Consider the following 22103-nt stretch of genomic DNA (forward strand, 5'->3'; position numbering starts at 1 on the left):
ACGTCTTCCTTCAGTTTCAGAGCCCAGCCCACAACTGACTGGCTGCCCTCTGACCCCGCGCTATTGTGGCTCCAGCTGCTATATCCCCTCATGTTTTCAGCCGGCTAACAAAGGAGAGCTGACTTAAAACAGCCATCGAAACAGGGGCTGTCTGCCCAGGGCAGTCTTTTTCGTGCACAGCCACATAAAAAGTGCCTACAATGAAAAAGAAAAGTGCAAAACTGCATTCAACTGTGCAGCCCGTATTGGTTCTACATGGATAAAACACATTACAGCAACAGAGTTATGACCAAAAGTAAGTCAGCTGAAAGAAAATAATGTGTTGATGTGATGTATTTTATCTGCGTGGAACTTATTTGATAGATTCAAAGCACTTAGTGCTTCAGTGTACAGGCCTATGCCACATAGCATGAGACTATGAAGCAATTTAATGTGAGCTGCTTCTTCCCCGACATGTCAATTTAATCTCATCAGCACACCCATAAACGTGAGCTCAACACTTACACACTGCTCCATTTCAGCTTCACTTTCTGACTTCTGACACAGCTAAAGAGCACTTTTCATAATGGGACGTTTCTACAAAAGCAGGCATTCAGCTGTGAAAGGACTTACTGACTACTTTCATAAGCAGGATGGAAAGACACTGTTATTACCACATTACAGTAGGACAATAATTCTGTTGGCATAATGTCTTTGATTAAAGGGGAACTCAAAATGTGTGCCTAATTAAATGGTGGAGCTGTAAACAAAGTCATTCAGAGTAGTTTGATGTGAAGCACTCCATTCTAGAGAAGTCAACTGAGTGAGAATTGTTCACAGTGGTAGTGATAGGAACCAGACGTCTGAAGAGTTGAACGACTCTGAAAGCTTCTCACAGAAAGATATTACCTAAAACGGTTATGGATACGATGCTTGATGTCTGAGATACTGGGCCTCATTCAACAACATTCTTAAGAAGAAATTTCTTTTAAGACCCTCTTACGCAGTTTTCACTCTGATTCTGGCATTCACCATTGTTTTCTTATTTGGCATTTGTTCTTAGGTAAGAACAGAACCGCACACACTCAAGAGCACAGAATCTGTGCGGACAATTCTGTTTAAGAACACGTCATAAATCTGACATAGACTTTCTCTTAGGACCTTTCTCGAGAACAAATTTAAGAAAAAAACTTGGGAAAATATTGTTTTATGATAGTTGTGAGGTAAAGTTTTGGCCTAAAACAGCCTTTTTTTTTACATCTCAATTACTGAATTATACAGAAATTTTGAAAAATCTTTGGAATTCCCCTTTAATGTGAAACCAATGTGGGTTCTACATTTGGAGACAGTAAATACTGTCTGTAAACAGTAAACACTACTGTAAACAATAAACCTGCAAAGCTTTTCACTTGAGCAGCTTTTTCCACAACACTGTGGGGTCTGTTTACATTAGCCTCGCCACTCAGAACACACAAACCTGATTCAAAACTGCTTGGTTTTAGGCCTTAGTCTAACTTTTCACATATTTGTGATGTCATTATTCCGTAGAGGGAGGCAAAAGATTTGAGCTGCGTCCAAAACTGCGATATACTAAACAGTCCATCCAAAATAATACCATTCATTATCACAGTAGTATGTTGTTTGGGACGCAGCCTTAGACTACAGGCCCCAGAATGCCGCACCATTTAAGACAGAACGGGAAACTTCGAACTAGAAGCTGATGAATAAGAAGCTGACCTCAGGGGTCGGTCTTTCCAGTGAACTAGCATCATTCCTCCACCACTGAGGGGTCACGTCAGCGTGGACTCCTCAGCACACGCAAAAACGTGGCTCAGTTTAAGGCTTCGGTCACTTTTTCACACGTCTCGCCTCACTCGCACATGATAACGCAGTTTCAGCTCCTAAACCCGGAGCAGAAGAGCAGGAGAACCACCCATTCAGCTGCTAGTGAACGCACACTTCACTCAACGCAGACAGCAGCTATTCCAGCCTGCGGTTCCCCTGTAACTCTATTCCGGACGTCCTGGCATTGTTTCTAATGTTTCTACCGTTTCTAACGTTTCGAGTGAGAAGATCTCGGCTCATCTATTACAGACAGTGACAGGCGAAGCAGTGCGGATCAGAAACAGTTAACATGATGAAGCTGGACAGCTGAAATGCACTTGCTGCAGTGATGCTGGAGATCTTTCAGGAACGTGGGCTCCTCACAGCCTCTGTAGATCCCCACTCATAAAGGACCGTTAGAAGCACTGACCTCATGGCTTTGCTTTAATGGGAACTGGTTATCACTAGACACTACTAGATTCCTGCAGAACACCTTTAGATGTTAACTGGAAACCATGAAATGCACCTGGCATCAGAACAGCTGTTCAATCTCAGGATCCTTTACACTGTGATATCAGCCCATCAGGAGAACACAGAATACCATTACTGACTACTGGAACCAGACAAAACTATGAATGGTTTATAAGATTTTTTTTCAGCAGGGTTAACTTTAAGAGGATGAGAAGAGCCCAGCACCAAAGCCTGCAAGGCTTAATAAAGCCATATAGGATCAAAACTCAATTGCAGCTAAAAGCTCTCATCGGTGAGGATCTAACACCACATTAGCTCAAAACCTGGTCAATCCTAAACAATGTGGTCCAAGGAGAGCCAGAAACGAAGCTCCTGATGCTGAGTCTCAACTCAAAGACGTCCTGGCCTCAGTATCAAGATGTTTCAGTTCAGCAAGCGACCCCACTCTCCCACGGTGGGAGCTCGTAAAGCTCCGGCCCACCGAGCCCCCCGTGTCGTCTAGCGCTGTTTCAGCCTAAACTGGAAATTACGCGTTAAATGTAAACCCGAAAGACTTACCGAACTGAAGGCTGAGGGCTCTCACCGCCTTTTGTGTAATCCACAGAAAAGAGGAGGATGGATTTCAGCACATCTAGTATCAGAATTGCGAGAGCATAGAATCGACCGGAGGGCGACACACTCGGGCTCGCGGAGACACACGTGGGCTAAACACCTTGGATAACGACCTAAAATAGAAGAACGAGGCGGAATGGGCGGCTCTGGGGCTGATATTTTTTTGGGATTATCTCTACGCTTTTGTTATTCGGCGAGCACTCGCTGGCGCACAGGTCCGTACTGCTCCCGCGGCTCCACCCACCGGCACAGGCCCCGCCTCCCGCGGGATCCGATTGGCGCAGAGGCCCTGCCATGCAAATGAGCTCGTCCACAGAGACGACCTACCGGCGCTCTGCGAGCTGAAACACTGACATCTGGCGGCGCACAAGCGAAATGTGTTTTCTTTCTGAAGCTGAAACTATTTTTAAAGACTTCCAGACTTTTTTAATAACATTACTTTTTTCCTCTCAGTTCACACAAACCGCCATTTGGCTTTTTTCTAGAGCTTACCGACAAATACAACGAGACACCTTTACTCCAGTGACGTGGCCCTCACAGTCAGTCCATCATTTATGAGCATGTAATAACTTCTCACAGCAGATTTTAATAATAAGTACCCTCTTATTGAAGATTAGAGCATAATGATATTGAATACAGCATGACAATGATATCTGCTGATATTTAATAAGGTGTGATATTAAGTGGTGTGATATTAAGGGTTCTACATTACATCAAGTATATCAAGTGACTGAATAATGTAGCCGATACCATCACATGTCTGATTAACGTGTGCCAAGTTTCAACAATTACCTGCTGGTACAAAGTTCACCCCCATTCTTTTACAGCTAATTACACAACGAGAGTCTCCTTATATGTTCATAACTGCACTGACGTAGACATTATTACCACATAAACTCCTTTTATGCGCAGGAGTCTTCAACTATAACTTCAGAGTTTAACTATGTTTCAAGGTTAAAGAAAAGTGATAAGTATTTTGTACTTGAATATTTGCTTCTTTTTACCATATGCTTTAAACATTTAATATAAAATCACATAAAGCATAAAGACTTTCCTAGTGAAAGTCTAGAAGTTTAGATCACAGATGTTTTTAGCCCCCTGGTCATCCATAGGCAAGTTCCCTTTCTTTCCAAGGAAACTGTGTTCCAATATGATCTGGATCAGTTTCATATATCGAACCAAAACAGGCACACAAATGATACACATAAATATGTTCTCTTTATTTAAACTCCTTGGTCATGACATTCGGTGGGAAAAGACAGTTACTAAACTTCATTACTGCAACAGAGTATTTTGGCGACAGTCCATCCAAGTCCATCTTACATACAAACCCATGGCGTGTGGTGTTTTGAGTTCGCTCAGGCTATACCCGACCTGCCTGTTCTTGGTGTCTGCGGGTGTAGGCGTTATAGACGTCGAGGAACATGGCTCTGCAGGGAATGTGTGCCCGCAGCTTGGAGCAGATGAGGAAGGAGCCGGCCATTTTGCGATGCAGGGAGTAGGTCTCCTCTGGAGGGGGCGTGAGCCGGTGCCGGAGCATGACCGGAATCAGGCTGTGGATACGGCGCGTGGTGTTCTGGGTGCCAAAGTCAAAGACGTCTGGAGAGGCAAAGGCTTCCCCCAGGATCATCACGGCTTCAACATGGGCGTCCTCGAAGGCCTAGAGAGAGAACAAGCGAGAGAGAGAGAGAGAGAGAGAGAGAGAGAGAGAGAGAGAGAGAGAGAGAGAAATTCCATAGTAAAAAAAAAACCTTAAAAAACAATTTAGTATTCAGAGCTTAGATATTTATAAGGATTATGTTATGATCTATTTAAACCTAATGTATTAATTGAAAGAGTAGTAATCTAATAACATACAAAATAATCATTTATAGGGTCCGTTCTCTTGGAAGGTGTCCTAACCCCTAAATTTCGACTTATGAAAATAATACTTTCATTTTTGTTTTTAAAAATCCCTTTTTTTTTTTTTTTTTTTAAGTGAAGTTGGAAGATTTAGAAAAAATGTTTAAAAATGCTGCCACATGTTTTCATGTCACTACCAAAACACAAGTTTTAGTCCATATGCAGAGCCTTGTTGTAGCCACACTCCTGCATTTTAGAGCAGGAAGTCAGACTGCATCCCTGTACTTTTAAGAGCCCATTGTTTTGAAGTAAATGTGTCCCAAAGTCTAAAAATCAGTGTGTTACATTGAGAATTGTCACTTCTGAAACACGTCTGCCGTGTTTTGCCTGTAAATGATTCAGACTCATAAAAAACATGACACACCATTTACAGAAAAAAATTTGGTTTTATCAAAAGAGCCATTAATGGGACTTGCAATTTAACAGCTGTATTTCAACGACAGGGCTACAATCACGGAGCCAGTCATAGTAACACACGGTGCAAGCAGCTGGGCACGAATATAAATCAAACTAGGGAAATGTGTTAAAAAATGTGTGGTGTTAATCATTTACTGCGTTAAAAAAATAATAGAAAAATAGTAACTACGTTTATCAAATATAAAGTTCCTGTGCATTAATATTTACAGAAAATGTTATTTGTTAAATAATTTGTTGCACATGTGTTTATTTCTGTTCACTTCTAAAATCAACGAAATATGTAATTTGGCCAGGGATCCCCACACTTTTGCATACATTCTTTACAGAGAACACACTTATTAAAATTTTAATACTCAAATTTTGTTTACTTGCTGAATTTAACATATTGGGGGGGGGGCATAAAATGTGGCCTGCGCAAAAGTTACAGCACATTTTATATTTTATGTTTTTATTTATTCCAATATGTTACTTTCAGCAATGAAATAGACATTGTGCACTAAAAAAATGCAGAAATGCAGTATTTGTCACTGACAAAGAATGACTGTCAGCCCGTTTGACTTGGCATGTTCAAACTTATGCATGCAACTATTTGAGTGTACAAAACAAGAGGGAACTGTTGCTTTCCACTTTTGTTAGTTTGCTGCTCACTGATTTATGCACAGCTCTCCTGCAAGCACTCTCTAGTGTAGTCTGCTATGTTTTTATCTTGAAATGATACCTCAGACTCAAACACATTAGTGATAAACAAATTCACAGCATTGCAGTAGTTAGAGAAAACGTTTTTTAATCAAGAAAGCCATCAATGCAACTTGCCATTTAAAAGCTGTATTTGAATGAGAGCACTACAATTTCTGAGTCAGATATACAACCCCATTTCCAAAAAGGTTGGGTCGCTGAACAAAAGTAAACAAAAACAAAATTCAATAATGTGCAAATCATTAAAAACCCTATGTTTCATTGAAAATAGCACCAAGACAATAAATCAATTGTGGAAATAGAGAAATTTTATTGTTTTTTGAAAAGTATGTGGCCATTTTGAATTTGATGCCAACATCACGTTCCAAAAAAGTTGGGACGGGGCAGATTTACCACTGTGTTTCATCACCTCTTCTTTTAACAACGCCCTGTAAGTGTTTGGGAACTGAGGAAACCAACTGCTGTAGTTTTGAAAGTGAAATGTTATCCCATTCTTGTTTGATATAGGATTTCAGCTGCTCAACAGTTCGGGGTCTCTTCTGTCTTATTTTTCATTTTATAATGCGCCAAATGTTATCAGTGGTGACAGGTCTGGACTGCAGGCAGGCCAGTTTAGCACCTGGAGTCTTTTAATATGGAGCAATGCTGTTGTAACACATGCAGAACATGGTTTGGCATTTTCTTGCAGAAATAAATAAGGCCTTCCCTGAAAAAGACGTCATCTGGATGGCAGCATATGTTGCCAAAACATGTATATGTCGTTCTGCATTCATGGTGCCTTCACAGATGTGCATGTCACCCATACCATGTTCACTAATGCACCCCTATACCATCATGAATACTGGCTTTTGAACTGTGCACTGATAACAAGCTGAGTGGTCTTTAGCCCGGAGGACAGTGTCCATGATTTCCAAAAAGAATTTCAAATGGTGATTCGTTGGACCATAGGACACTTTTCTACTTCCCCTCAGTCCATTTTAAATGAGCTCGGGCCCAGAGAAGGTGGCAGCATTTCTGGATCCTGTTTATATATGGTTTATTCATTGTGTTTAAGAGTTCTAATTAGCATTTGTAGATGCAGCACCAAACTGTTTTTATAGACAGTATTTTCTGAAGTTTTTCTGAGCTCATGCAGTGATTTCCAATAAAGAATCATGTCTGTTTTTAATGCAATGTCGCCTGAGGGCCCAAAGATCATGGCCAGCAAATACTGGTTTTTGGCCTTGCCCCTTACATACAGAGATTTTTCAAGATTCTCTGAATCTTTTAATGATATAATGTACCGTAGATGATGAAAAGCAAAAGTTCTTTGATATTTAATGTTGAGAATCGTTATTCTTGAATTGTTGCACGATTTGATCGAGCAATCTTTCACAGAGTGGTGAACCCCTCCTTATCTTTACTTCTGAAAGACTCAAACTCTCTGGGATGCTCTTTTTATATCCAATCATCTTACTGACCTGCTGCCAATTAACCACCAAGTGCATTACACAAATTTACCAGCCTTTTGTTGCCCCCGTCCCAACTTTTTTGGAAAGCGTTGCTGGCATCAAATTCAAAATGGGCATCTATTTTTCAAAAAACAATCAAATTTCTCAGTTTCAACATTTGATATCTTGTCTTTGAAGCATTTTCAATGAAATATAGGATTTAAATGATTTGCACAACATTGCATTTTGTTTTTATTTACATTTTTCACAGCATCCCAACTTTTTTGGAAATGGGGTTGTACTAACATACAGTACAAGCATACATGCAAACAGCTAGGCGCTAATACGGTTGTTTAAGTGGTCAACCTAGCAAAATGCACTAACAGTGCTAAACAAATTAGTGGTGGAAATTCATTTATTGCATTAACTTGTTACCATTTTTGTTTATCTCTTATTCAAATATAAAATTACTTTGCATTAACATTTGTACAAACTTTTCTTTTTAAAATAACTTGCTGCACAGGTTGTGTTTACTTCTTTTCACTTCTAGAATCAATAAAATATGTGAGACTTAAGTATGAGAAACAGATTTAAATGCTGTTTGGCAACATTATGTCTTAATATGGTCATGCTAATAAAGCTTATGTGACTTGGGTGAAGGTGAGAAAAGTGTCAGAGACACTGGGTCTTCAACTGGCTTTTCCTTCCACCACCTTTTTGCAAATTCTAAAACAATAGAATTTTAAAAATATATGTTTTTTAATTTTTTTTTTCTTTGAATAAATGTCATAGTAGGACACAAATGTCATGTGTTCGGTACTATGTGCTGTCAGAACTGTTTGTTGTGGTGTTCTGGAAATTAACTTTCATTTTCTATAACAGACTTTTCAGAAAGTTGCTTCAAAGTTGCCAAATTTAGAAGGAAAACCCTTTATACACATGCAGATGAGGAAGAATACGGGGGTTAAACCTGAAAGGATTGGCAACAACTCCAAAAGACAGAGAATATGATAGGTAGTAAGGATTTTCAAAAATTCTAAGAAGAATCGAAGGGGAAAAACTGACCCATTGACCAACAACAACAACAACAACAACAACAACAACAACAACAACAACAACAACAACAACAACAACAACAAGTGGCAGGAATCTATAGAGGGGTTAGATGGGTAACAAGAAGAAAATAATTAAATGGAGTGCCATACCTTGGTCTCAAAGCCTGTGAGGAACTTCAAGTCTTTGGACTTCTGCAAAACTGTGGCTCGATCCCCAACCGAGGCCGCATGCACCACCTAGTGGATTTACCAACATATAGCAAACAGATAGGCTAAATGAAAGAATTTCAGTCTTGTCTGAGTTCAGCGTAAGACAAATGAATGGGAATTAACTTAGCTGAGTAACATTTACCTCGTGATAAATTTCACTTTAACTATATTTTATTAAATTCCATGAATCTCACTGTGACAGTTTCATGTGGCAGATGTACTGAGGATTCAAAGCACATAAACCTCAAGACAGAATGTCTTTTGCAAACACTTCTTAGAGTCAAAAGAAAATTAATAATTTATAAAATCAATAAAATATTTAACATAAAAGCTTTAAAATATATTCTACCGCCAATGTGTGACAATCTCAGCAGCTGCCAATCTGCTGTACCTCAATATAGTCATCTGTGAACGCCTCCGGATATTCTCGGCAAGCTCCAAAGTCTAACAGGTATATCTGTTAAACAGAAAAAATAAGTGTGAGATTGAAATTTCTTAAAGCAAACCAACACTGAAACAGTACGTTAATATGGGACATACCAGTGAGTCACTTCTTTTTGTGTTTTAGAACCAAAAAGTGGTTGTTCATACTCAAAAGCAAAGCCCATGCGGTTTTGAATAAACTCCATAGAAATTTAAAAGTGCACATCAATAAATTTGACAAACAAACAAATAAAATGTGATGTTTCAGTTTGGAGATGACCTCACCTTGTTCTCCTCAGCATTGTAGAAGAAGTTGGACCAGTTGGGGTCTGTTTGCATGAAGCGAAACTCAAAGAGTTCTCTCAGACACAACTGCAAGATACTGAAGCTTATCTGTAAAAGAAAAAAAAATAAAGCTCAAACTACAGCTGGTTCCACCAAGTCATTCAGAGGATCGACGTTTTGGACATTGGACGATTGATACATTACTGTGAACAAACTTCATTTTAAGACAGAAACTAATTAGCCTGTTTCTGCTTTCTTATTTGCAGACTTTAAAGCTGGGGTTTGGGGTTTTTAGCCATTTTTTTCTTTGTTTAGTCAGCCAGCTGCTATGTCTCTCATCACACCATGTTACCAAGCTAGGAGGGCGAAGGCTAGCATGAAATCACATGAAGCCAGCTTATTTTTTCCAAACACCTGCAAACACAACGCCATTGGACAGCACAGTGTGCTTGGAGAAGATCGCTAAATGCTAATTCTGTTATGTCACACAGCCAGAACGTTATCATAGGCTGTCTTTGGTTGCACCACTGCAGCCACCGTGGAGCAGGTCACAATGAACGTTCAAATGCCACTGATAGTAACTCACAATCGAATAATTATTTATTTGCAATTTTTGTCTGCGACAGCATTATCATAACCATTATCGCACATTGTAAACCTATCTTTCCAGATTAGCACACGCAAAAACTATAGATGAAAGTCAACCTCAGCATCTCTTCAACCTGTAACAAAACTCATACATCAAACTAGCACTGGTACACTTTCTTCAAGTGTAATTAATAGAATCGGTCATGTAAGGTTGTGAATAGGAAAATTACACCCACTGTAGATGGACATAAATGACACAAAGGTCTACAAATCTACATTTTGTCCAATCATTACAAGAGAAAAGGCAGCATTCATATCAGTACCTCTTAGTGGCAAATCCTTGAAATATGTTTGCTCACTCACTTTATTCCTGGTCTCCTGATCCAAATCCACACAGCTGTCCAGCGGGACTCCATTAACTAGCTCCATGGTGATCACTCGAGTGGTGGTAAGCTCATCAATGACCTTAGGCACTTTGAACATGGGGTCTCCCTCCAGCAGAGCCCTGCAGGAGTCATGCATCAGATCAGTCAAGTGCCTCCAACCTACAAATGACTTGGTCAGTGACTCAAAGGCTCTTAAAACGATCCATTAACTAGTGTGAGTCATCAAATCCATTCTCAAAATTACACACCAGAGATCTAAGGGTGCTCTTTCTGCTAATTTTATAAATGATTATTTCACAGCCTTCAGAAATACAGAGTGATATAACACATCACCTTCTACCTTTCATCAAACACACCTTTCAATATTACATTAAAGTGACAGTTAATGAGGTGTTAAGAAGGAGCTCAAGCACTGAACATTCTCTCATACACGGGTTTCGAAACAAACTGCCTCTAACATATGAGCAGTTAATAAATCAAAGTCAAAAGCCAGTAGTGATCAGCATTACTAAGCTCTTTTATGGGATAAACAATCAGTGCTGGAGTGGACGCATTTGCGAGTGAACAGTGTCAGCATTGTTTTTATTAGTGTTTCTGTCACAGCACTTAAACAGGAATCCTGACTAAGTCTGAGCATCAAAAAATCTAATACAGCTGCAGTTAACTCATTTTACAACAGCAGTTCGTAATTTTCTCTGTACATCCAGGTTTACATACTCAAGCTATGCTGATATCTAGGTTTCCTGCAATAAAAGGCAAGATTTTTCATGTGACTGATGATGGTGATGGCGACTGATCCTCCTCTCTATGGTGTTGCAGTTAATCTTGCAGACACAAGCATGTCTTTGGTGATCAACTATATCTGAGGTTAGGCAAAATAGTGAAACGTGATTTTGGCCAGACTATCACTTTAAAAACTCTCAGATCATCACTGGATGTACCTGAAGCGCTTGGCGCACGCTGCTTCCCTTTTGTAGTCACACTCCCAGGCGAGTTCCCTCTGAAGAACTTCGAGGCTGCTATCAGCAAATAATCCTGGCACAAAACAGCAACTTATTTCACAAACATCCTTCTCATTGCACAGCTGAAATTCCTGCACAAGGCATAATCACGAATGTTTCTGCAAAGCTGATCATGCTGGAGCGCCCTTCTTAAAAACCAAAAACTTTTGATGTCCCTCACCGTCAGGAAGCACAATGCTCAGCTTCAGCACCGACATTAGGTTGTTAATGTCACTTTTGATGCTCTCAGCCACTCCAGGATACTGTAACACACAGGAAGGTATGCAAGCTGGTTAGCTATTGTACCTCCTAATAATGTTTGCGGCTTTTTTGTTTTTATAGATATTACTTTAATATTAAAAACTTTAAATTGACTCAGGTTCATATACAAATAAATTCAGATACATGTTGATAACTAACATGAGGAGGACATTACTGCAAAAAAACAAGGCTTCAAACCAGCTTCAGCAAAGAAAATAAACCCCAGAAACAAACTGTGTTATGCTAAAAACAAACAAAAACATGTTATTTTTCTTTCAAAACTTACATAATTCAATCATTAAGATGAAAACAAAGTCATTAATAATGACTTTAATCCTATGTAATCCCATGTATCTTCTGAGTGTGTAATGTCAATGATGGTAAAATAGCAGTAAATAATAAAAAAAAATTCTTAGGACATTTTGCCTATCAACGCCGTAATATATTCATTCATAACTTTTTTATGTAATGGATTTCTGTGAGGGAGCTTTCAGAGGCACTAAATGCTTCAGACATCTGGTTCCTATCACCACCACTGTGAACAATTCAGACTCAGTAAGTTACTCTAAAGCACAGCATTTCACATCAAACAGTAACAAAACAATCCATTGTGCAGCCCTACTTTACCTGTATCTTCATAGCCACTTCCCTTCCATCTGGTAAGACTGCATGGTGCACTTGCCCAATAGAGGCAGCCGCAAAAGGCTTGTCCTGAAATGATAAGAGCTTTTCCCGCCAGCCAGAGCCCAATTCTTCCTCCAGGACTTTCTGTATATAAGAAAATAATCACAAACACATCAGCTGGTATAAGAAAAGCAAGTGAACCTCAAAGTAATTTCTGTCACAATAAATCAGCACTTACCTGTACGGAACACAGAGCAATACAGTAAGTCCTAAACCATCATTTACTGACTGTTTCAGTTGTTCTGAACTCATGCAGTCAACTTTACAATGGCTGACAGGGACCTTAATTCAGTTGCACCCTAAAACTCAAACTTTGTGCCACACTTTAACCTTCACTACATCTTAAATGCTCCTACAACATCTGTGAACAGCAAAGAAGCAAAATGGGCATTAAAGGGAAAGAGAGGAACTTACGTTCATTTGCCAAGCTGGCATAAAGTCAGCGCTTTGTCGAACCCTCTCAAATATCTTCTGTAGCTGCGGGTTGATGAAGCTGTTGTCTAAAAATGACATGAGGAAGAAGAGCAATTATCAGCAACAAAATGAGCTATTCTGCATATCCTGCAAAAGTGTGTATTAAAAAGCTCATTGATTAGCAATAAGAACTATTAGATAGATCTGTGAAAAAAGGTCAAATTATAAAAAAACAGTCATATTGAGGAAAGTTCTGCTTCCAAGATCTGAATAAATGTTTGAAGCTGCATTATGTAAGTTTTGGGGTTTTGGCGACATCTCTGGTGAAAATCTGTAATTGCACACAAAGCACACAAAGAACACTTTGTAACAAAGGTTGCGCTTCTCCGAGCAGATGAATCTGAACCTGCAAAATCCCACCTCAAACCTCTTTTAAATTATTTCAGGCTTTACAGTCCGACTTGCAGAAGCACACAGACATCATATTTTATTTTAGTTTTTCAGTGTGACTCAGTAATGCTACACCTTTTCATTTTAACAACAAAATCTTACACAGGGCTGCCTAAAAGAAGTCTTCCTTAAAAGTGTTTATGAAAGGCTGTAGAAGAAGATCCTCAAACTGTACCTTGAATGCTAAGCATCTGTCCAAGCTTGAGCGCTGCTCCTCGCACCTTACATAATGTGTCAACAATCCTCTCAGCGTTGGCCTCTGATAAGAGCGGAGAATCTAGCACAGCTCCTGCATCTGAGAGAGAAATGTTCAAAATTTTAAAAACTCTAAATACAAGACAACATGCCTAGAGGCTGGCTTTACACAATTCACACAATCACCCCCCCCCCCCCCCTTTACCCCAAATGCAGCTGAACAAGGCATGCTTGGTCTCCAAAGTTTGCTTTTTTCCTGCCTCTTACTTTCGCACTGATGTAGCTAAAATGTAATGAAAGCTTACAGCCACCAATTAGCATCATACAAACTGCATGTCTGAAATACCAGACTTTTGCCTCAAGCTGCTGCGAGTTGCCAAGTAATCTTATAATAAATAGACTTGCCTATGTGGTTTGTGACACTGCACATCGTACTGTTATCTATGAAAAGGGACGCAAGTTTGTGGCATGGCTAAAAAAACATGCCATGTCTTCTTTCCCATACTTGCCCATTTTTACCCACAGTAGAATATCAAGCAGTGTATTGTTTGGTTGTAAACTTCTATTACTTGTCAGCTACATTAGCTCCAATGCAAAACTAAGAAAGCAAACTTTTGGACATTTGGAGCAAGGTGATTTTTTTTGGCCAACTACTGCTGTAAGAGACTGCAGAAATTTCATTCTTTAAATTACACAAGATGGTGGATAGCTGAGGGTCATGGTTACTTTTTGTTGTAGTTCTACCTGAACGTTTGCCTCCAAAAGTCTGCTTCGCTACTTCAGCAATAGCTCCCAGACCAAGACCAACAGCTAAACCTGCAAGGGAGTCCATGAAGAAGACAACAGCTGTCACATCAGTGATATTACAGTAATAGCAAAGCTTACAAAATAGAGACTCATAATTAAATCGTTAGCTTTGTGCGCCGTCATTCAATGTGATAGTATCAGTTTCAGATAGAGATGGCATGTCAGTATTGGCAGGCAACGGTATCAACTGAAATTATGAAACTGACATTCATTTGTAGGTCTTTGGACATTAATTACCACTCCTTATACATATATTCATGAAAAATATTAGATTTCCTAATAATATATAATACGAATAATAATATATTTTTTTAAATTTAACATTTATTAGTAATTAATGTATTATTAACTACTATCATTATTGTACATTATTATTAGTATATAATTATATTAAATTATATTAGTATATAATACTATATTATATATATCAATATATTATTCTTAGTCCAACTGTTTTGGAAGTAAATGATGGTGAGGTTATTCTCCATCCCTTCATCTTCAAAACTTAATCAGTATCACCCCCAAAAGTCAACTGAATAAACAAACAACATACTTTTTTATTATTAAATGAAAACATAGCCTGTCACAATTATACAATCATATTGTACTGCAACAAGCAAAATATGAGCCAGATCCATTTTCATTAGTTGGCTTGAGCCAAACAAATGTACATAAAAGAAAATCACTTCTTTCTTCTAACTCTTCCAGATCTAACCTCGAATTCTAAATTTTAGCTGCATCATTAAAAGGACCAATCAGATCCTCAACAGGCAGCGAACAGCTTTTATTTAAATGTGTAGGGAAAAAAATGTCCACCCGACCCTGAGACAGAGACAAGACCAAGTCCAAATGATGTCGAGACCGAGAGAAGACTGTTCATTTAACTCCTGACATTTCACTGGCCATAAACTAATAAAATAAAACTACAATTTCTTTTATTTTGAGATTTTGTCAAGAGGAACAAAAGGTCACGGGTTGACCTGAGGTATGCATTTAAGAATCTAAACACAATTTTTTAACACGTGTTCAGGGTCAGTTTTGCTGGAACATAGCTTTGCTTCAGTAAATCAAACATAACAGATTAACTAGTTAACATGGTTCACACTCAGAAATCACTGCAGAACGTATCAGCTGTAATCAAGACTATATCTTTATGTAACCTGATGATCTGAGATTGTTAATGAACATCACTCACCCCCAAAATTGACAAGTCGACTCATCTGTGTGGCTGGCACCTTCCGTTCTCTAGCTCGTTCACTTAGCTGGAAACATAACAGAAACCTCTGTAGCTATCAAATTCCTTCTCATAGCAGACTCAGAAGTGCACAGAACACAGTCTCTCTTCATTATTAGATTTATTACAGAATTTATTTCCTTATCTTCTAACATCCTCTATAGACAAACATAGAAGATGAGAAATCTGGAGCTTTTTAAGATGATTCATCTTGCTCAAGGTCAAGAACTCATATTTCCCACCTTCACCTGGGTTACTAGATTTTTAGTGAGAAAGTCACAAAAGGAATTTAGGTCGAGACACTACAGGTGGAAAGTGTAATTTGTCATGATTAATTTTTGCCAGCTAATTACTGATATTCATACAAGTATGTACTTGTTTTTTCTAAAAAAAATACATTTAGATATGCAACTGAGGTATCAAATACACATATGTTTGCATATATAAATTTAGAATTAAATGTTTATTTCATTGTTAAAACAATCAGGAGAAAGGCTTTTACAGAATAGATTGCTCACTGTTTTACTGTTTAATCAAGAAACACTACGCACATTTTTCAGGTCCTTTTGTAGTATATAATTACCATAAATCCTGCTATTAGCAGTAAAAAACCCTTCTGTGACATCCCTCACAATAGGGTTACAAATAAATATGTAAATATGTGTATGTACATGAATGCAGCTATTCTACAAACCAAGATTTCTGGTCCTGGATGTAGAGAAAAGCTGATTTTCAGAAAAATGATTTTAAGAATGGGCTTCAAACTATGTTACCCAGTGAGATCTCCGATATTTCAATTCCAGTTAGATTCAACAAGAAAGAAGCTTTTCAGTGAAGGTTGTGCCAAGTGTGGGTGGAAACATGCCTTCATTAAAGTGGCTAACTTTTGGAAAATACAGTTAAATGCAAGTGGACACAAATTGACAAGTCACACTGAAACATATTTCTGTTAGTTTAAGAAAAGACATAAATTATAAATGTAATTTATCCAAAAATCTGAAAAACAACTGAAGGGACTAATGTAATCATTTCTGCCTGTAGCATCTTGCCTTAAAACATGTTTCTAATGTACAGTGAAGCCACGCAGCTCCGACAAGCACAAGAAATATCCATACATATGCATTCAAAATACACAATCCACAGTAAAGGGACAGGCTGTGATTTTGTAAAGCATTAGACAAATCAATCAATCATCACTTTAGAAAATTCTAAATATGGAAGTATGTAACATTCCCTACCTTCTGTCGAACAGGCCTGGCAATGCTCTGTTTAGCCTCCCTGGCCTTTTTCATATCTTCTGGAGTCAGTCTGGCCACTACGGAGTCATGAATGAACCTCGTATGATGAAGGGGCGTCGAAATGTGCAAGAAACGAGCGGATTGTCCAGGCCAGCCGGTGCCACCCGTTGTTCCTTTGGGTGTTCCTGCCATATCTGTGGCACCCTCACTGTTTATGTCAGGTGGCATCTCTGAGCCCACAGCCCATTTTGCAGCCTCATCGAGCTCCATCTGCTCCCATCCCTCAATGTCAGGGAACTCATCAGATTTTGGGGTCTGGCAGAACAACACAATAAACCCAAATCCAAAAAAGTTGGAACAGTTTGTAAAATGCCATTAAAAACAGAAAGTAATGATTAGTAAATCCTGTTTGACCTGTATTAAACTGAAAACAGTACACCAACCATATTTTGACAGCTTCTAATATGTATTTTGACCATAACCTGCAGTGACTTATGTTGGACTATTCCATAGCTGTGTGTTGGCGCAATTTACTGATTAAGTTTTTGAGCATCCACCAAACTGCCTACCTCATCTCTTGCCATTGCAGTGCCCACCAAGCTCTCCACCACCTCTTGGGCGGCCTTGACCCCTGCGCCCAGTGTTGAATTACAGGCCATCAGTCGCATCTGCTCGCCTTGGGTGGTGGCGAAGGCAGCGCCCACCTTGCCAGCACCCCTCAGTACTTGTAGCACCTCTGACAGCATCACTGTAAATAAAAAAAATAGTAGCAGCAGATTGTTAAGTCAGTCAATAAGAATAACACTGTCAACAGAGACTTAGACTTTTATTCTCCAAACACCAAACCAAATAAAAGTATTACAGTGTTAGATAGTTGGCAAAGACAGCCAGGAAGCAACCCATGAAGGATTAAAGAGCCTGAGATGTCTACAGATACAAGAGCCAAGGAGGTAAGAACAGTTTTAAGCTGTGATGAGGAACTAATTTGGACTACAGGTTCAGGTGCCATCAAACACTTAATGAAATGGACACAGTCAGAATCCTCTTTTAAACAAATTCAAAACAAGTCTCAAAAAGTACTGATTAAGGGTGGGTGATATGACAATGTTTTATCATTATCATGATAAATTACATTACAAAACACTCTTCTGATAATATTGCGGATATTGTCAGGTTTTTTGTCTGCTCCAATTTATCAAACCTCATAAAAGCCCGAAAATATTGTAAAACATACTACGTAAATTGCAGAAACAGAGCAGAACATATTCTGAAAGAGATACCTAATAAACCATAACGATCTTCATTAATAATGAAATAAGCCAACAGAGCATAAAATAAAGACAATTTAACTGCTCTGATCTACAGAGCCCTACTGGTGACATCCCGTATAAGTAGAAACAAGGCCTTATTAAGCTGTGGTCAAGGCTTCATTATCTCAGTCCCACACCTTACTGAGTTGTGGCCACTCATTAGCATCTTGTTCCCACGCCTTACTAAGTCGTGGCTATGCATTAGGATCTCATTCCCACACGTGGCCACGCGTTATTTTTATTTATGCGGGATGTCACCAGCAGGGCTATGTACTGATCTGTAAAGTTAATTAACACTTACATGAGAGTATGAGTAACTTAAATAAACACGACCCTCAAAAATATCCTAACTAATAAGATTAAACTGGTTCCAGTCCATCTCAGAACGTATGGGAGATTAATCGTTTAACCGAGCCTATTAAAACAGTAACACAGGGTGGTACACACTGTTAACAGTGCATACTGAAGCAAATGAACGCGAGCCTATAGCTGCTGAACCTCTGCTAAGGCTACATGTTTGACGTCCTGAAATATAAAATTCTGACACAATATAAAATCTGAATTTTATATCTAGTTTCTGTGTTCACCCAGGAGGGTCAGTTCACACGCGTACACGCTGTCAGTAGGGAGTTATAACCTTACTGCAGCGCCGCTGAGCAAAACACTGCTGACTGATGAGACAAACAATCACTGAACCGATTCTCTCTCTCTCTCTCTCTCTCACTGAAACGAGAACAACAGTGGAAACGACTGGACACGCCAGAGGTCAGCTTACCACCGTTCAAACTGCCCTAAACAGTGTCTATCAGTGGAGAGCGATGTTAGCTGATGTCCTTCTAACGCTCCTGATTCACCACACTATTTTGTAACCGCTGCCGGACCCGGAAACACTAAAGCGGACGGACGTGTTCCTCGACAAATCATATCCAGAGATACCAGATTAGGGCGGGCTTTGAGTGTGAACACCCAATCATAAGCGAATACTGATCGTGACTGAGGCTAAATCTCAAACGGCCGCCTCCGTCCTACATAGTGCGCTATGTAAGCTATGAATTTCTGGACTAAACAGACTAAACAGTGCTGTGTTTGTAAAGTATGGGCTTGTACACCCGTGGCTGAATCCCAAAAGGGTGTTTGTTAGACGTATTATGCACAATTTGTGTGCAGGAGTCAGTATTTTATTTCCTGTGTGGTGCACTACGTAGGGAGTAGGGTGCCGTTTAAGATTGAGTCCACGCTCATCTTTGACGTGAACATGTTTGGATTGATTGTGGTAGACATGACCAGACGTGGGAAGAGCACCCTACATCCAACCTCAAATAAAAGTGATGACAGTGAAATAATCATTTGGGTGGAAGTAGCAAAAAAAAAAACCTATTTGATAAGGAGTAAATTAGTATATTTTTAATTGCTAATGCAATTAAAATGTAGCTGATGCAGGTCTTGGAGCCTCAAAAACCTGCATTTATAAAGCACACACTTATAATCACATATTATTCAGTAGACTGCATGTTTTTATAGCCAACTCTCCAGCACTGGTCATGCTAGTGGGCTACAGATGGCAAACTATGCTGGCAGTAATACTCACTCCATGAGAAACAATGAATCCAGCTCAGTATGACTGCATTAAGCCTTGGAAGCTCCATATGAGCCTGTGGATGGATCTGGAAACTCAGCGAGGAAACACAAATGCATCCTGTATGAAAGTCTTTTCTATTGTAGCATGTGACGTAGGCCTGTGGTACAATTTCTTCGCCTCCATCCGGTGGTTTTAGTTAACATACCCTCTACATTTAGTTAATGTAGAGGATATGTTAATGTTGATGTGTTTGAATTTCAATAAAACATGCTCATGTGAAAGGTCAGTTGATTATAGGATAACTGTTTATTACTGACAGATCAGTTCAGCCCAGTCTTGCCTCCTCAGAGGAAATGAGAACATGCAACGATTTGAGAAGCACCTTAAATGTGACTCTGTGCTAAAGGTTGCAGTTGAGGTTGTCAAAAACACTGATTCGTTCCTTGTTTTGTGCACATTAGAGAGTCTGGAGAGAGTTACCTACATTCTACCAATCGACTTCGCGTTACAGAATCATATACATTTTGCAAGAAATGCTTCTTGACTATGATTATGAATTGAGTCATCATGATCAGGAAGTTTTAGCTGACGATTAATTGTCATATTTAATTTCAATTAACAATTCAATTACCTTTTCTTCTTCTTTGTTAGCAACTATTAAAATACATACCTAAAGTGCCTGATTAGCCACCTTGCCTGCTAGCTATTAGTAAGTAACACCGGTTGTACTGTTGAATCAACACACTCACACAAACATATACAGTTACACAGAACTGTGTGTAGATATGTGAGTTAAGCAAAGCTACATGTTCTTCATGAGAGTGAACATATGAGCAAAAAATGATTGCAGTTGCATGTTATAATTGTGACAGTCCTGATTATGAGAGCACTAGAGATTCTTTGGTATTTAAAGGGAAACTCCACTGAATTTTCACAAAATTCTACATAATTAAGTATTTGAGATGTACACAAGCCATTCAGAGTGGTTTGGTGTGAAATGCTCCATTCTAGTCAGAACTGTTCACAGTGGTGCTGTTAGGAACCAGATATCTTAAGAGTTTAATGCCTCTGAAAGCTCCCTCACAGGATGTTATTTCATGAAATGTTTAGATATATACTGACTGATGTTTGAGACACTGATTAATGATGGCTATGTGATAAAGTTTTTGATTAAAATGTAGTTTAATCTATTTATTCTAATCCATACATATATATGCATGGCATCGTAAGGCAAAACAGTCCCTAAAGAAAACATATTTTTGGCAAATTTATGACTATTTTACCATCATCAACATTACATATAAAAACTCAGGAGGCATGTGTTTTGGATAGTAAATAAAATGGCTATATTTGTGTTGTAGACATTGTGACGCCTGGTTCCTATGAGGGAGAATTTTAATAATATATAAAGACTTTTCATAATGATGAATTATCTTAATCAGAATTTAATAAACTACTAACTCTTTTATAATATAAAAAATATTTTAATCAATAGATTATTTCAATCATAATTAATCATATTAATGCTGTACTGTATGTCTTTCTGTCACATTATATTAGTACTGTCTCTCTCTCTCTCTCTCTCTCTCTCTGTGTGTAGTGTTCTCCCGGTGAGAGTGACCATGAGAATGTTGCAGATGACGAGTGATGTGTGCCAAGTAAGATTTTCCCAGGGGAGGCACACGCTTGGGATGACACCTGCTTATCCTTTATCATTTTTAATGACACCTGCTTGTTTATTATAAGTATTAAGATGTCCCTAAGGGAGGGAACACACATACATACAGAGACTTTGTTGTAAGGTCAAGGACTGATAGTGACTCTGGCCTGCTTGGCTTACAGCTATTTTTAAAAAAAAATATGTTTCTTTTGGGTTGGAAATATTAGTGGGAATCTTCTCAATGATAATGGTGACAAATCAGAAAAGAGATGACATAATTGGGAGGGACAAGGGGGTGCCAGGTGCAAGCCCCCCTTGCCCCAAAGAAAGTATAAAAGGTGTGAGGTTTGTGAGTTGGCCAGTTGCTGCCCGGGCCAACTCAGATTAACGCTTGTCTGTTGGAGAGCCTTAATCTTGATAAAAGGAACTGTGCCTTTCCTGCCAATCCTGGAGTTCTGATTTTTGCTTTAATTTTTAGGTTTTGAGTATAAGCCGCTTACTTTTTGCGAGTCTGTAAGTTTTTCTACAATGAACCATTTAACATCAAACCACTCTAAATGACTCTGTTTACATCTCATGGACTGAATTATTCAGGAATTTTGTAAAATTGGTGGAATTCCCCTTTAAATTATCAATGTCTTTCCTTTTGAATTGTACAATCTAAGTTGCTATCTCTACATTTCAAGAATATTTATTCAGAAAGCTTTGAGCCCACAGTGGTAACTGTTAAGTGAACGTTAACCAGCCAAGTGTCAGGTTCTTCTGAAAGAATAGCACTATGGCTCCAACAAGCTCTGCAGCGGCTCAAGGTGCCCAGCTAGCTTTGAGAAGCGAAAGACAGGTTTCTAAGCAGGTCTACTGTCTGTCATTTCTGTTGCTATGAAAGGCTCTTCTCTCCTGCAGCTTGATTTTCTGGATTTAATAGTGATAGGATGTTAAACAGCATCCCGCACCTCCTTCGTGAGCTTTGTCTTGGAGGCTTTAATCAAGCC

The 22103-nt window shown here is 38.9% G+C and overlaps 2 protein-coding genes across 2 annotated transcripts in view; both read right to left on the reverse strand.

Moving 5' to 3' along the window:
• The window catches only part of numbl (NUMB like endocytic adaptor protein), an 80932-nt gene extending 77808 nt beyond the window's left edge, over positions 1-3124 (reverse strand). Inside the window, exon 1 of the mRNA XM_036558916.1 lies at positions 2833-3124. The gene's annotated coding sequence lies outside the window, so the exon portion shown is untranslated. The remainder of the gene's footprint in view (positions 1-2832) is intronic.
• A 961-nt stretch (positions 3125-4085) lies between these two features.
• Positions 4086-18761, reverse strand: coq8b (coenzyme Q8B). The gene is made up of 15 exons (XM_036558927.1): positions 18648-18761; positions 17132-17310; positions 16563-16877; positions 15286-15352; positions 14028-14099; positions 13264-13383; positions 12639-12724; positions 12168-12308; positions 11461-11542; positions 11220-11313; positions 10256-10397; positions 9305-9412; positions 8988-9053; positions 8537-8623; positions 4086-4546 (listed from the first exon to the last, which is right to left on the reverse strand). Exons 2-15 carry the CDS (start codon positions 17306-17308, stop codon positions 4250-4252), a joined length of 1854 nt encoding a protein of 617 aa, XP_036414820.1. The 5' UTR covers positions 17309-17310; positions 18648-18761; the 3' UTR covers positions 4086-4249.
• Between the last annotated feature and the right edge of the window lie 3342 nt (positions 18762-22103).

The sequence above is a fragment of the Colossoma macropomum genome, unplaced genomic scaffold, assembly GCF_904425465.1.
Source record: "Colossoma macropomum unplaced genomic scaffold, Colossoma_macropomum, whole genome shotgun sequence".
Lineage (NCBI taxonomy): Eukaryota > Metazoa > Chordata > Actinopteri > Characiformes > Serrasalmidae > Colossoma > Colossoma macropomum.

Coding starts and splice junctions, on each gene's coding strand:
- coq8b (XM_036558927.1), bottom strand. CDS start 17,308: ATGCTGTCAGAGGTGCTACAAGTACTGAGGGGTGCTGGCAAGGTGGGC. Junction 9,054..9,304: donor ACAATGCTGAGGAGAACAAG/GTGAGGTCATCT, acceptor TCTGTTTAACAG/ATATACCTGTTAGACTTTGG. Junction 4,547..8,536: donor TCACAGGCTTTGAGACCAAG/GTATGGCACTCC, acceptor TTCTCTCTCTAG/GCCTTCGAGGACGCCCATGT.